We start from the raw sequence: 16,753 nt of genomic DNA, 5'->3' as shown, positions 1-16,753 counted from the left end.
GTGCATCTACTCTAAATATGACCATGCATAGGTCTAACTCATCAATTTTATCTAGTCTTTAGTCTGGCATACTTCTAACCAGCCTGCACAAGGTTGTCCTGTCAAAAGGTTATCCAAACAAATAACTGATCAAACTCTGCAGATGTAATAAAAAAACACTGCAAGTCTAATGTTCCTTCCAATGTGTGATACTGGATTATCCAAGAGAAGGTAGTAAGGCAATAAAATCTGGTAACATTGAGAAGGTTTCAAGCAGTGTGATCCAAAACCTGCATGTAAATACATCACTGTCTCTTTAGAACTTTTACAACCATGGGGCATCAGGGAGAGGATGGGAGAAGGATACATGCTGGGACAATGGCATTGGGAGATTTATACATGCTCATATGCTTTCTGCTTGGAGCCAGTATCAGGTGGTTGTGTGGCTTCTAGAGGGAAGGTGAAGAGGGAGGAGTAAATCTGCATTCCTTCCACACCATAGCTCTAAATTAAACTAGGGTGAGGGGGAGATGAACCTGCTACTACAGAAGTAAGTAAATGCCACTGTGTCTTGTGGGATTTTTCCCTTCCTAAGTGAGTTTAGGATTGCAGCCATAGACAGATGCATTGAACAAGTCTATATTTAATCCTTTTCTTCATTTGTCTAACTTTTTCCCCAATTGGCAGTTTTTGATAATGAAGCTCATTTTTAATTAGGAAAGCTAGCATAAGTAGTTTCATGCTAATATAGCATAAACATATGCTTGTTTTTTACAAGTGTAACTGAATACATTTAAAACATTAAAATTGTTAAATCCCTTCTCAACCTCTTTTTGCTCCAAGCTCTCTACTAAATCTATTCTACTTAGTTTTATGGAAACAAAACAATTTTTTCTTATTAATGGAGGATTTGGCATTATTGTCCAGTTTCACCACCTACAAAATTAACTCTATTGCTCATTCCGCTCAGCACTTGCCCTGGATAAAACATGTAGAGATTATGGATGGGGAAGGGAGATTTATTCAGTTCACATGTATTAAAGGTTGAATCCTATGCATGTTTATACAGAACAAGGTTCCACAATGTGCATAGGTTTGCACTCTCAATATAATTTAATGCAAACTTATCCAATTTCACACTTCTGAATTAGTACATAAAGTAAAACTGAGTTATCCATCAAAATTCACACTTATCCAAATTTGCAATGAGGTTTTCTAATAAAATCAAGCCATACAAAAGTGTGCACACAAGCATAAGTGTGCACAAAAATGTGCTTAATAGTGAAATTAATGTTTAAAAATGCATAAAATGAGGCAAACTGCTTCCAAAGTATATATGTTGAAGAAAAATGTATACAAAAGCAAAATTCAACATTAAAAAAGGAATCTCAAATACTGGGATGAACTCGGCCAAAGATTTTAAAAAATGAGAAATGGAGAGAAAGCAGAATTGCCAGATTTGCCCGTCCTTAGTATACCCACATAACCCTTGCAAAATCCTCACTTTAGCTGCTGGGTTATGAGATCTTCTTCGTTGAGGTAGCGGAGGCGCTCCTCCTCTACCATGGTGCGCTGCCGCTGCAAGGGATCCTCCTGTTTGCGCATAGTGTCTGTCACCCGCACACTGATCTCAGTTTCTGTCCGCCGCAGCATTGTCTTCACTGTCTCTTGGTTCTGAAGCTGAAAAGAGCAAGACAGTGACAGAAACAGAAATCAAGCTTTACAGGCATAGTCCACCAGAGAAAAGGCTAGAGAACAAGCACACCACAATCCAGCCTTGGTGTATCCAGAATAATCCAATCCAGTTGGTGTATCCAGAATAATTAGGTACTGTTTCCCTTTAGACTTTGGATTCAATTCCAACACACTTGTGTGTAAGAAATGTGCTCAGCATGGGCTGAACCCTGTTGGGATCCCCATTCATTCCAAGTTAGCATGTGTGGCATTGTTTCTCTGTGGGAGCAGCAGTATGTCTGCAGCCCCTTGTTATGCCCAGTTTGCTATGGTTTGGGATGTGGCTTCCTGCAGTGCCCCAGTGCAGCAGACAACTTCTCATGGTGCTAGCTGAGAGCCACTTGAGAGAAAACTGAACAATTGCCCTTGTTTCCACCATAGACAGCCAGGGACAATAAGGAATTTTTACAGAATGAAATTGCCAACATGTGCAGATTATGAAAACTGACAATGTTCACTAGGCAAATCTGACTCCCTTCAGATGCATCATTAAGGCACAATCTACCACAAAGTTCTCCTTTATAACCCTATCAAAACAAACACGCGCAGCGCATGAATAAGGCTCTTACATGATATGTACACCTCCAGACACACTACTTTCTAGCATGTTTTGTGCAGCGGAAATTCCCAGAAAATTGCAGTATGAAAGAGGGTTGATCTGCACTTACATTAGTATTTGCCCCAAAAGTATTATGACATGCTGAAAAGAGAATGGAGATGATGCGAATTGGGCTTGTGTGCATTACATATCTATAGTCCATGTCACAAGTTAGTGCTTAGCATATATATACATGCACAAGAATTTCATACAGTCAGACACACACACACACACTTTTCTAGCATGTGAAAACAGGGAAGAGATGACTATTAAGTATCCTGTTTTATTTTTTTAATTTCATACTTTTGTCATGTTTGAGGCAATATTCAATCCTTTAAATAGCAATTTATGCATGATTAGCCAGAACAAAGGCCTACAAGTCTCACCATGCTCCAGCACTTTACAGCAAGACACTGTATTCTGAGTACAAGATTGGATATGGTGTCTATAGAGCATTTCCTTTTTCTTCATATACAAACTGAATTGAATTAGTATATGCACATACTGGAATTATTTCAATTTTCTAGGAAACAAATTACATCCCTTTTTTGAAATTAATAATAACTGAAACATCATCATGCTTCAGAAAGGGAAATCTATCCTAGGGCTAATGATGATGAGAAGGGTAAGGATGAGTACATAGGTTGAATACAATCAGTATTATGAGAGTCAGTGAGGTATAGTGGTTAAGAGTGTGGGACTAGGACCCAGGCAATATGGGTTCTAGTACCCACTTGGCCATGGAGCCAACAGCTTGTAAAATCAAATTAACCCATACATGCCTTAGCTTAAGGCATGGGCACTGCTGAGAGTATCATCCATAACCCATAACCCAAGATGCTCCCCCAGCACTCAACTGAGTGATGCGTTCTGAAAACAATTGACACTGATAGCAAAAGGCAGTTCAGAAACCAGATATGGCAGGCTTTCCAAAGTTCAGAAGTGTCTAGGGGAGACAAAGGGGTATGAGCCAATCGGCTTTCCACCGCCCTGCACCGTTCACTGCTTTCCAGCTTCCAACAAGCTGTCTCTGTTAATTATCTCTGGAGCTAAGCAACTCAGAGGAAAACATAGGCACCTTCCGCAGTTGGGGATAGAAGAATGGATCGTTGGCGCTGGATACACAGCTGCCATCTGCTCTTGCATTTTGTGCCAGATATTCCAAAATCGTATCGCCCGTCACCAAGAGGGGTTTGTTTTGGTGAGTGTTGCTAATGAGGATTAAAGTCAACAGAAAAGAGAAAAGAAACAGAGATCAAAAAGAAAGCGAGATTTACTCTCTTTTTGGGCATCCTATTTGTTTTCTCCTAGATGCCCAAATAAAATTTGCTTCAAAAAAAAAATGAGGGAAACACATTATCCCCAACTGAAATGAAGCCTTAGAAGAAATAGGAATATAGGAAATGGTCTTATATTAAGTTGGCTTATCAGTCCCTTTAATTGAGTATCTGTTATCTGTCAGCAGCTTTCCTCGTTTTCAAGTAGGAATTTTTCCCAGATCTGCCTGGAAATGCAGGAATTGAACCAGGGACTTTTGAGAAGCAAAGCATTTGTTCTACCACTGAGTGGCAGCCCTTCTCCATACTGAATTTGTTTGCACCCTTTCTTTACACTTATACAAAACAAAAACATACAGATAATGTATAGAAAAATGTTGGGGCATTTATGGGGATGGGGAAGGGTGGAATGGATGCTATGGAGATGGGTGGGTTAGTATCAGTGAGTAAGTTTGCTTTGGCCTGTGAAAGAACTATGGAAGACAAGTACATTTTGCAGTGTGGAAAAAACTCCTGTACCATCTGTTTAACCCTTACAAAATTTAGCCAGAAATCATGCTTAGTTTAAAACAGTCCAGGATTGTTTATTTTGCACTTTATAGACCTATGTTTATCAATTCGCAACATTTTAGGGTACAGTCTAATGAGGTTGCCTGTAACACTCTGAACTCCAAGGATTACAGACATTTTATACATTGCTGAAGGAATGAGGAGACATTTCTTCTGCTATGCAAAACGCCAAGACAGCCCATTTTGGCTGTCTAAGCGTTTGGCCTGGGAGCAGGTGAGTAGGAGGACAAGCACCACCGGGATACTTTGCAAGTCTGTCCCCGAGATTGCTGTTGCAGCCTTGGCTTGGCAGTCAGCACAGCGCTTTCTGTGCCAACTGTGAGGACAGGAACAGGGTGCTCTGACTTCAGAGTTCCAGCTCCAACCCAGGAATACTTTTCTGAGGTCAGAGCTGGGACTCCGGAAAATCCTGTGGCCATCTAGACTTCGCTGAACAGCAATAGGATTTAACTGCCCAGCTATTTTACATAAGTGATTCTTGTTCTGCTAGTCCTGGGGAGCAGCACAGAATCATGCAGGGAACCATTGCTGAATGAAAGTTGAATTCAGTCACCTGTCTGGCTTCAGAGATTTCAGCAAATGCCTCCATTCACTTTTAAGCATTGATTTTCAATTGCAAGGACTAGGAATTTAGCTCTAAAAAAGCAGCTGTATTTCTTGTTAATGCACACAATGGAAGGCAGCATAAAAACAGCTCTTCTCCAACTCCAGCTTACCTGTAGTTTCTTCAACTGCTGCAATTGGTTGCGGAGGTCACTAGCATTCTGCTGTAAGTCATGAAGATGAAGCTGCATGTGCAGGCGAGTGATAGCAGTGGGCTGGCCAGCAGGTGTACCAGTTGTGGATGATGGTGGAGGTCCAGGAACTGGGGTACCTACAGTGCTTCTGCTGGGAGCTAACAGAGAAATGACAGCAAAGATCCAATAGTTTTGACAATCCTTATTTACAGAAAGAATCACACATCATCACAGTCCTTTCTTTGGACTTGCAGTTTAAAGTTGAATGGTTTTCCCTCTCTGATTTCCAATACAAAGAATGTAAGGGCAATCTCATGCTTCTTAAGCAGTAAGAAGTCCTACCACACCAGCATTCCACAGTTGGGAGCTTGGAGGCTTTTGTTGGGAGTCAGAGGGCATTTTTTTTCTGTCTAAACATGCATAGGATTGCACTGTAAGGTTTTTACTTTGTATCCAGAAAGAATCGTGGCTAAGAAAAACTGCCAGTTTCATCGCCAGTTCAGGCTGTTTGTTATTCTTTTTCTACAGTACAAGCAGCACTTCAAGGAAATAGGGGACCTGTATTTTCATGCCCAAAGAATTTTAATTAGTCAAAGTAGTCTGAAATAGCTTATGGGCACAATAAAAACCACGCAGTTTCATGAAATCTAGATCGATTTCAAACTTGCAGCTATCACTTTAAAACTCCTCAACTCTCTTTCCTCCTTATTATGATCTGATTCAAACATCAATGTCCGCCTTTCAATGATTTACCAACTTAATGGTGCACAGCCAAATGTATTAAATTCCTCCAGTGAAAATCAGTCAGTCTGAGGTCATGTGAAGCGATAAAAAAACCTGTCTGTTGAGTTTGACACAAGGGCTATGCCACATAACCCCTCACCCCACTTTGGCTTTGTGATGAAGCCAATTCATTGTGCAGTCAAGAAACATTGCTCTCACTTTGACTTGTTTTGCAACATCACACAGCCAAAACTGATCACCATGAAGTCAAATCAGATTGAAGGCAATGCTTCCTACTCTCATTCTGTCACACCTCAAAGAAAAAATGGCACAGAATAGCGAGCCAAATTGCTGCCTTCACCAGATGCATGAATAGGCAGTGAAGAAAGAAAGAAAGAAAGAAAGAAAGAAAGAAAGAAAGAAAGAAAGAAAGGAATGTTGTGCTTTTGTGGACACCCACCTGCCCCAAATCCCAAATTTTGTCAAGATAAATATGTACTTGACCTAGGCATAGCTGCAACAACAAGAGAAGGTGTAACCACTGCACTTCTTGCTCTACTGCTCCACTGGTGCACATAAGATCACTTCCCTGTCTGTGATAAGGCAACCATGAGCACATAAAGGCAAGATCTTTACTCACCTGCTGATGGAGGTGTTCCTCCATTCGTTCCTTCTGTTCTCTCACTGTGACAGAAAGCAAGGATTATACATGAAAAAGACATTTCCAGTCTTATTATGATGGGGAGGAGGTGGATATGGTAAAATCAACACTATAAAAGTGTGTGTGCTTGGTGTATATACGGAAGATGAACTTAGTAAAAAAATCTAGTTAGTGGAAAGGTCTGCTGACAAAGATACAGTCCTACACTTGTTTAAACAGAAAAGTCTGACAATTCACAGCAGGGCATGCTGGCAGTTGTAGGCCATTTTTTTTCTCTAAACGCACATAGGATTGTGCTTAAAAGGGCATTTTATATACTTCCACAAGTAAACCAGTATTCTTTTCATCCAATTACATGTGCTGAAATTTCTTCTTCTACAGTACTATCAAAATCGTGGGATTCCTGTCTTCCTTTTGCAACTAACCCCCACCCACCCACCCACCCCACCAGCCACCTAGTTAGTTTCACAGCTGAGTGGAGATTCAAGCACTTATTTCTCTGCCCAAAGTACAACACTTTTAACCATTATAGCCCAACTTTGGCTAATACAAGAGCAGAACCTGCCCAAGCTGAATCATCTGCTGGACCTATAGCTGGGTAACACTCTGTTTTACACTCACCAAAGAAAGACCTAACCAATAGACAACCCCATCATCTCTGCCAATGCCAAGAGAAGAGTAGAATGAACATGCATTACCTGCTCCCACCCTCCACAATCATACCTGGGGTTTTCTGCATCAGAGCTTCTCATCAATGCACTCTGTACCAATCCTGTGAGACTAGCAATCTGTTTCTCCATGGCTTCCATGCGTTCCCTTAATGAAAAGAGGAAAGAGCATCAGATGAAACATGGGATGGGTAGAGCATGTGTTTCTCCTGATATTCTCTGCCAAGTACAGGGGTGGGAATGTGGGACCCTCCAGATGCTGGACTGCAACTCCCATCTGTGGTGGTGTTTGGAAATGGCCTACTAAGGCTGGAGCCCTGAATCTTTCATCTGAAACCCTGGATTTCTGGAATGCCACCTATCCCCTCATTCTACTATTCATGGGCAGTTGCTGAAATAAAGGTAGGCAGGCCCTGATTATCTCTGTTGCATTTAATCTCCCTGGCTCGTTGCCAAGATATGCTTCCCCTTCTGCTACCTCCCTTAAATCCATCCTGAGGGTTCCCCCACCCCCAAAATCAAAGTCCCTCTCTCCCATTTCCATACATCCCTTTTTACAACTTGGAGTGCCCTATGGAGATAGGGTCCTTTAAAGACACACATACTCCCCCCCCCCCCCGCTTTAAAGAGCATATAAATTAACAAATGAAAAAATGGGGAGGGTTGCCCTACAGATCTGGACCTCACACCACTGATTCCCACCATCCCTCACCATTCAGCTACACTGGCAAGGTCTGAGAGGCACTGCAGTCATACAGCATCTGGAAAGCCACACGTTTCCCACCCTTATTGTAGCAGCATGGCAGCATGAGTGGACATAAAAATAATAAAAAATGTATCTCATGTTAAATGCATCTGTATTTAATACAGCCCTGTCTCTTGAGTATCCCAGTTGGCCTGCAGAAAAGCCAGGATGCTAAAATCACCTTATCAAGTAAAATACTAGAAAATAAATAACATGATCTCCCAGGGGAGTGGGGGACTGCAGATAGATTACATTTAAAAGGCAACACCTCAGCATCTGAGAAAACTCTTATCATGCCACTCCAAAGCCCTCTGGAAGAGCAGTGTCTTCAGTGTACAATGAAAACCAAGGAGCAATGGAGCAAAATGAGCTTCCTGAGGACATAAGAAATGAAAGAACAAAAGAACAGCCCAGTTGAATCAGAGTAAAGGTCCCTCTTTCTCAGTTTTCTGTTTTTCCACAATGGCCAAGCAAATGCTTTTGGGAAAATCACAACAAAAGGCAACAGCATAAATAAGGTCAGATCAAAGGGGAAGTCAAACAGTTTTAGCAAACTGAAATGGGAATGTGTGTGTGGGGGGGGAGGGGGGTCCACTCACAGACACTCATAATAAAACAGACACTTCTGATGGTTTACCTGACCCTGTAAACTCATTTTCCGAACATGGATGTTTGCCTTTTGTCAAGTAAAATGTAGCTATGGGGAAGATACAGGTCAGCAGCACCTAGTTTTCTCCCCCAAATATGCAGTGTAGGCATTAGTCCATCTGAGAAACTGCAGAGACTTGTGAAGAGGAAAGAAATAAGCTCTTTAGGTAGGTGGGTCCAATTCTAGAAGGGAATCAAATGCCATCCCCAGCCTGTTCATATAAACAGCCACTAAGCCAATAAAATTTGTATATCCTGTTAAGGTCAGTGCTGTCTGGCTAATGTGAGGTGACAGACTGCTTCTGTTTGAAGGTCATAGCCCCTGAAGTGGCAGAGGTCACCTCAGATAGGGGAAGGGAAGGGGGAAATCAGCTTCCTCATATATGATACAAAACCTGGTACAAAATGTGGCTTTGCGTCTTTGGCTACTCTCTTTAGAATATGTCCATCCCAAAGGCCCTCCTTAGTCAGCCTTCCTTGAAGGTTCCGCATTGAAGAGAAATTTCTCTCACACACTTTCCGGTACATTAACTCCTGACAGGACCACGCTTGTCATTCCTTTGACCTCTCCTGCTTGCCTTTCACTCCCCTCAGCCCCTGCGCTCGCTCACTCTCTCTTGCTGTTCCTAATCATTACTTTCTTTCTATCTTTTTGTTGTTCTAATGAGCTCTGTTCCTACCATTTCCCCAACAACTCAGCTGACAGCTCAAGAACCATCCTGGCTGTGGAGATGTAGTCACTTGGAGATTAAACACGAGATAAGGCACACATTCTCTTGCTATCTAATTTGCCAGTGTAAATCTTTAGCCAGTCCCCTAAAGAGAATGGGGGAAGGAGGCCACCCACCATGGTATCACGGAAGGGACAGGACCATTCCAGCTTCTCAGGGTGAAAGCAGCTGTTTTCTCAGCCCTTTAGTGCTGCTGGGGCATTGCTTTTCCACAATCACAGGGACAAGGAATTAAAATAGAGATCCAACAAAGTTTGTAATATAGCATTAGGTGACCAGAAATCCCATCCCCATGGCCAAAATCCTTTTTAACATCTACACAGAAACAAGAACAGATTCAGCAAAACCATTTCTGATGTCAAATTAAAAGTTTTCTGCTTCTAGATTCTTTCCATTCTATTGCTTATTGTTGATTACATTTGGGAAAGTCGTGAGGAATTATCCCTTAATTGGCCCTTGAGTAGTCTCATTTAATTGTCCCTTAATTTCAGCTACTTTTCTCACAAAGGGGAAGAGACTTAAATTTCTGCCTTCTTCTCATGTTTTTATTTTTTTATTTATTAAAACAGCATTATTTTGCTCTATAAACATGGGTTGGAAGAAATAATGGGAAGAAAACAGTAAGTAAAGCCTGTGCAGAAACAGGAATAGACATTAACTGTGCAATCTTACACACTTTTATGAGTAAGCACCATTGAGCACAGTAGGACTTAGTTCCAAGTAGACTTTCATAGGATTGTCTCTAACAGAATTTAAGAACATATAATAGGGAATTTATGTTAGCTGTTGAGGTCTAGTATCATACTGAAATTGTTTTAGCTGTCTGAATTATTTTCAGAGAAAATAATCTGCAGGCAGGGGGAGAATCTGCAGGCAGGGGTGTGTGAAATCAGGGTGGGCAGCCTGTGGACCTCCAAATGTTGCTGAGTTCCTGTTCTTAGCAACCCTAGACAGCATGGCTAATAGTGGGGAATGACAACAGTTGAAGTCAAACAACATCTGAAAGGCTCTAAGTTTCCTACCCCTAATTTAAAGATACGGTGCCCTGAACAGCATCAAAAACACTGTGACTCTACACACTGACCTTGAACAGCTGCAACTGTGTTTTTAATTTTAAAAAATCAACATAAATCAGGTCTGAAAAAGTAGAGGAGCACAACACAAAAAATAATCTGATTCAACAGTTTGTCAGCAACATAATCTGTACCATAAAAAGCAAGTGAACAAAAATGCCAAATTCTGTGAAAAAGGTAGTACAGGAGCAACCTGGTCAGCAAAAGGATGTTGACAAGCCACTTCCTTGTGACAACTTAGATGAAAGAAATACTTCAAACGGGGCTAAGGAGAGGAGATGCTGTGTGATTTTTGGGCCTGCTGGATAGCCAAAAGCTTAAAAGCATCCATAAAGTAGAGAAGTGAACTAAAAAAAAGAGGCATGGAGTAAGGATGCAAATTTGAAACAGAAAAGGAAAAAGAGTTTGCAGAAAAGGTGAGAAAGGAACATCCAATGAAAACAGACTGGAAGAAGAAATTAGGCAAGAGTGAGGGTGAAGCAGGCAACCTTTGGGCACATCTGGCATTTTGTCTTGGACAATATGGCAAAACAGCTGGCATGGGAGAAGTGACTAGTCTCAAAAGTCAAAAAATGTGCTCAAAAGACTGAATTCAAGGCAGAGGTAGAGTCTGAGCCAACTAATTGTTCTCCCTTATCTCTTTGAATCTAAGTCACCATCCATACACAAATACTCTTTCACCCCAGCTCACCCTCCTTCCCTCCCTCCCTCCCTCATTGATTCACACACACACACACACACACAAACACACACATCAGCCTTCAGTCAGTCACTCACATATGCACACACACAGTGTCCATCACATATGCAGGCAGGCAGGCAGAACATCTAACCTTGTTTCTGTATCCTTAGCAGGCACTGGTGAGCTGAATCCAGAAAGGGGACGCTCAGGTCCAGGAAACAGCTCTGGAGGCCCTGAAGAGCTGGGATTCCGTGGCTTGTTGACAGGGCTTTCCATGAAGACTGAAGAGCAAGAATCTTTGCGGAAAGACTGGCGCACCGGTGAGGACCGGCTTGGAGGCCCTGAGTAAGGGCTGTGGGGGCTTTGGCTCTGCTGAACGTCCACCAGTCGGCCATCAGCAATTTTCTGGGGGGATGACGGGGGTAAGCGAAAGCCCATTCCTGGACCATAGGTATCGCTATAGATCTGTGCATTGGGTTTATATAAGCTGTCTTCCAGTTCTGACTGAAGTGCGGCAGCTGAATAGGTGCTGAGAGAACGGACAGAGCCCCGTTTATAGAGGCCCCCAGGGTAGGCAAAGGGATCCCCCATCCCAGCCAATGACTGAGTGGATGTAATGCTCAAACGTCCCTCGTGCACCATACTGTAGGGGTCAGCGTACAGGCCTTCATTTTTCACCAACACCATGTTCTTCCCAGCCAGATCTTCATCAGGCTTGACATCCCGGCGTTCCAAGATAGCACTGGGACTTGGGGAGACACCTTGGGCTGGAGGCAAGTTGGAGAGGCGTTCACTATGGTGCACAGGGCTGCCAGCGTAGGAAGGTGGACGCCCACCACTGTAAGACATACGAGAACGGGATGGCGAGGATGACTGAAGCACTGGTGGAGGGGAGCCAGAAGTGAGGTGGGAAGCAGGGGACATACTGTTTAGGCGCCGAGTGGGAGAGGACTCCCTGGAAGTGTAGACCATCTCTCTCTGGAGGGAAAAGAAGTCAGAGAAGAAGAGAACATTAGCATGCCAGTCTGCCCATTATTGGAGAAAGAATAAGTGACAATCCTGGATTGAACCCCAGGCTTTTACTATCATATTTTTGGAGGTCTGGCAGAGAAAGCATACACCTGTTCAAAACCTGTTGTCTGCAGACTACAAGGAATTTCCCTCTCCCTTTGCTAGTCTGGTATGCTCCAGGCTTTCAGAAAGTAGGACTGAGACCAAGTGTGAAGATTATGAGGCTGCACATCTGTAGAAATATACTCCTTGCCAGAAGAGCAGCATCACAGCCACTGCTGGAAAGGTCCTTAGCAATCTGTCCCCTTCACCTACCACCACATTCTGGGGAAGATGATGACTGTTCCTTGGCAGCCCCTGTGCAACTCACTACTCTTACCCGCAAGTCACCATTGGTGATGTGGGACCCAGGAAAGGAGGCATACAGGGGCTCTTTCCGGTAGATTTTAATAATGCTTCTGTCCTGGATATCCCTGTGAAAACAAAGGCAAAAGACTTAAGTTGTTATTAATTATCGGTTCTTATTCCAAGGACTGGATAAAGCACTACCATGAAAGGAACAGACAGAGATGCACAGAGGTTACCTGATGATGTCAGGGGCCCATGCCAGCTGCTAGAGGCCTTCATGCAGGTGCAGATCAGCATCCTGCACCCTGCACATTTGGAATTTGCAAATACTCTACAGTACTCTGTAGCCTGAGCATAAAGAAAGGTGGATTTGTCCACACAATTCTTCCTGTGGCTGTTGCACACAGATGGGTTTTTGTTTTGTTTTGTGCTGGGGTGCAGCACTTTTTGTATGAATTACACACATCCCTGGTTTTTGGCACTTGCTCATAAGGTTGGGATTGAATCCCCAAAGTTCACATCAAAGGATCCTGTAAGACTACAAACAAAAATTCTCCCAAAGGCAGAAAAGTGGCTGCTTTCTGATCTATCAAAAAGGCTTGGAGGGAAGATATGCTGGGGAGGTTTATAGAAGGACTGATAACACAAGGATGACTAAGAAGCAACTTGAGAGACGTGGCTAAGAACTCTGTATAAAGCAGAGAGTGGCCAGAACTACATTTTCCTTCCTCTCACATAGCACGAAAATGCAGCATCTCCCAATTTCATTGATTGTCATTAGATTATGGGCAGACAAAAGGAAGTGATTCTTCACACAACAATTAATTAATTGATGGAATCAGTTGTCACAAGAGGCAGTGATGGTTACTGGCTTATAAATATTAGCCATAATAATGTGATCAAGCTTCCAGGTTCAGAGGCAGTAGACATCTGAATAGAAATGTTGGCAACAAGTAACAGGGGAAGACTGATGCTTTCCTGCCTAGCATGCGAATTTTCCAGAAGCTTCTGCCTAGCCAATATTGGAGACTGGGACAGATGGTATGATCCAGGAGGGCCCATTCTTAACAAAGTGAATAGGAAAAAATAGAAAACCAGAACTAAATATAACAACAGCTATCTAGCTGAAATTTATTTTTAATAAATCATTTATTGAAAGAGGCATATATATTTATAACAAGGATAATACTTTCCTACCCATCCCTCTACTTAGGCTCTTACAATTCTCCTGAAGTGAAAAGAAAAAACAGCATTTTATTCTGCATTAATGAGATTTCATTTGAAGTACTGTGTCAATTTCTGGGAGCTGCAGTTTACGAAAGATGTAGACAAATTGGAATGAGTTAGGGATGTGTGATACAGTAAAACTCAAGCTCATCAAAGTTCTTTGAATTCCATCTCAAAGCTTGTTTCGTCTTGAGTCTCTATCAGATGACAACAATTGTTTTTCTCTCCCCTTTTGCATGAAAATTCATGTTTCTTTTTCCCAATTAATTCTATGCATTGTTGAAATGCATACATTCTACTCTGGTTGATTAAAGTATATTTGAATGCATTTTTGATGTACATTTTCCAGAAGTATACTTTTTGGTCTGTGAATCACATTGCAAACATAGAAATCTACAGACTTTGACTGCAGATTATGTCTAGGTCCATGTTCAGAAGCAGGTACTCTACCACTCAGCCATGGCATCTCTCTCTAAGATGTGCTCTGTTCACTATTCACCAAAGATTTACTGCCCTCAGCAAGGTATACTGCTCACCTGACATCCTCCAGCTCATAGAATACATTGCGGGACTCATCCTTGATCAGGATGGCAGTGTTGGGGGACTTGAGCATGCCCATTGTCAGCTTCTGAGGAAACATGTGGACGATGAGGGCATGCAGAGTATCCATGCTGCTGATTTCATGGGTGATGTGAACCCGTCTCGTCTCATCTCCAAACTGCAGGAAAAGGATGCCTAGAGAAAGTTGAAGATTATGCCAGGGGAAGGCAGGGGCAGAAAGGAAACAGGACAAGAGATATACAGGACTGAGAATCAGCCAACTTTGGCAACAATGCAACTGTGAGTTTTTGAGTAATGCAGGACTCTTTCCAAGGATACATGGTTAAAATATATTCATAGCTTCAGAATGACAGAACCATCTAGCTCCAAAAAGAAGCCCCACACTGAAATGTCAAGTCAGGAGTGGTTTACTAAGTGTTTCATTTCTTTGCCTATTCACATGTCATGTTGTTTAGCATTACATGTGAAATGGGAATTCCAGCTTTTTCTTTCCCAACAACCTAGAGTCATAAACCAGTAACAATGACTCTGCTATACTGGAGAAGAGCCAAGCCAGAATTTCTAGTCCATGCATAATGGTAAACAAACCACAGGCAGAGGTCCAAGATTTGCTTAGCTGTTCTCACTTGCAGGCAGTGTGTACAAATATTCTGTTTATCAATGATAAAGCAGAATTTTCCCAACTTCATAACATATGAATCAGGCCTCTGACAGTCTAAAGAATTCCACCCAAGTCCATTTCTCCATGGCCTTCAGAGAGAACTAAATATGTTTTTAATTCCTGAGAAGTGACATTCTGGTCTCTTTCCTAGTTAGAAAATAATAAAATAAAATAAAATTAGAGCCTTTCTATAGGAGGCAATTATTGTGAGCTCATGATTCCTGACTCATTGTAATTTACAGGTGCTTTACACAATGTTGTCATTCTCCAGGGTCTTTTCCTTGTGCTTTGCAACCATTATAGTGGGGCCTGTTTTCTAATTAGGAAAGTCCAGTATTTTTATGAATGATGGCATAAAATCCCAGTGCCATTGCCTAATTTTGCGATACCACAGCACCATCTAATGGTTGTGTGATGGAATATATAAAAAGGCAGACAAAGAAACCCCCTGGAAAAGTCACATATAATGGAACCAATCCTAACCTCAACAAAAACAAAACAAAACAAAACAAAACAACCTGGAAACAGACAACTTAGTAAAGTTGTGGGTTAAAAGCCTCATGTAGAAGAGCACTTCATTTTTAACTGCACAGTGTATGTACATTTATGTATGTTTTAAAAGGCAAGTTATGAAGACAAAAAGTAAATTCATATATGTAATTTGTATGAAGTAGTTCTCACACTAAGCAAGATCCCTGGTCACCTTTAACCCTTCATAGTCTGCTCTGGCCAGCAGTGTCTAACTAAGGCAGTATTACCAAGCCTTGTGTCTTCCAAGATGTGTTGGACTACAAGTCCTATCACCTCGAGCTATCATGGTCACTAATGTCTTAAATGTTGTAGAGGGACACAGCTGAGGCACACAAGGATGAGAAAGGATCTTATCTGAGATCCTTGTAGTGAGAGAAACAGAAGATTAAATTTGGGGTCTTCCTTCATGTGATGGCTCCTCCTCTAAAAGGCGTATGGACACATGTACTCTGTGAGGCTCAAAATCATGTCCTTCAGATGATGAGGCAATCACACTGCCTACCCAGCTAGAAAGAGCACACACCTGAGTGCAGGTGTGCTTCAACAGCAGCTTAAAGCAAAACAGCTTCAATGGCAGATCCTTTCTGAGAGCACCATAGGAGAGACTTCACAACAGAAAGATCTACTTTCATGCACAAAAAGCAAGAGGAAGGTCTTTTGTCTAAAATCAGGGATGTGTTTGCTACCCAGGGACTTCTGAGTAGCAATTCCCAAAGGAGTTTACCTGGAGATCGGAGTTTTGTTTGGCTGGTGGAACGGGACAAAGGCAAGCTTTGCCGGAAGCGGTTCATCCTGTTGAACCCAATGGGCAGCTCAGCTTCAGACATGGTTTCCAGAGACTCTGCTGAAGCAAAGGAGAGTTTGGCTTGATCGGCCAGGCCAGGCTGAGAACCCTGTGAGTGCCGGGAGCTTCGGGTCTGAAAGGCAGATAGAGAAAGTTGACTCTGGTCAGGACTTTACGTTTTCTATCAATAACGAGCATTACATGTAAACCTTGAAAATGCCATCTCTTCCTCCTCATCTTTCTGTGGTAACCTAAGGGCTAATCTCCTCCTCTGTAAGAATTGTGTCAAACTTTTAGGAATGGAGTTGTTCACTATCAAAGGTGAGTTAAGAGCAAGAAGCCATGTCTGGTTTGTGCTCTACATCTTCTTTGTAAGGTGAGGCCCAGCTTACAGTATTTGAAAATGAAGATAAATATTTTCCACTATTTTATGACAGAGCATCACAGGGCCAGTGTGTAGTGTGAGGGTCCCAGACCCAGCTTAAAATGCTTCTTTAAAAGAATCATATACTTTCCTAGAGTGCTTCCAGATTTTATGGTGCAATCAATCTGCCTCATTCCAGAATTTTATGGGAGCCCAGACAATTACATCTTCCACCTCTAATCCTCCTGTGTTTTCTTCCACCTTCTTTCTTACCACAAACATCCATTTAGAAGGGAAAGCCATACAATGTCTTTCAGCTGGTAATACTAGGAGCCATTGGTAGGGAGGCACTCCTAGTTACATGATCGTGAACATACTTAGAATATCATGAAGTCCAGCAGCAGAAAGCTTCCCAGTATAGAGAGATATTTCAGGAAAAA

The 16,753-nt window shown here is 42.2% G+C and overlaps 1 protein-coding gene across 1 annotated transcript in view; it reads right to left on the bottom strand.

The window, feature by feature from the left end:
• Positions 1-16,753, bottom strand: part of SRCIN1 (SRC kinase signaling inhibitor 1) — a 149,895-nt gene that overhangs the window by 35,858 nt on the left and 97,284 nt on the right. The window contains exons 3-10 of the mRNA XM_044444502.1: positions 15,890-16,082; positions 13,949-14,147; positions 12,217-12,310; positions 10,978-11,804; positions 7,003-7,095; positions 6,255-6,302; positions 4,875-5,046; positions 1,484-1,659 (exon numbers count right to left, since the gene is read on the bottom strand). Coding sequence (XP_044300437.1) covers positions 1,484-1,659; positions 4,875-5,046; positions 6,255-6,302; positions 7,003-7,095; positions 10,978-11,804; positions 12,217-12,310; positions 13,949-14,147; positions 15,890-16,082 — 1,802 coding nt within the window. The remainder of the gene's footprint in view (positions 1-1,483; positions 1,660-4,874; positions 5,047-6,254; positions 6,303-7,002; positions 7,096-10,977; positions 11,805-12,216; positions 12,311-13,948; positions 14,148-15,889; positions 16,083-16,753) is intronic.

This window comes from Varanus komodoensis, unplaced genomic scaffold, assembly GCF_004798865.1.
Source record: "Varanus komodoensis strain SLA01 unplaced genomic scaffold, ASM479886v1 scaffold45, whole genome shotgun sequence".
Classification (NCBI taxonomy): Eukaryota; Metazoa; Chordata; class Lepidosauria; order Squamata; family Varanidae; genus Varanus; species Varanus komodoensis.
The sequence above is the reverse complement of the archived record's forward strand: the minus strand, read 5'-3'. Positions and strand labels throughout refer to the sequence as shown.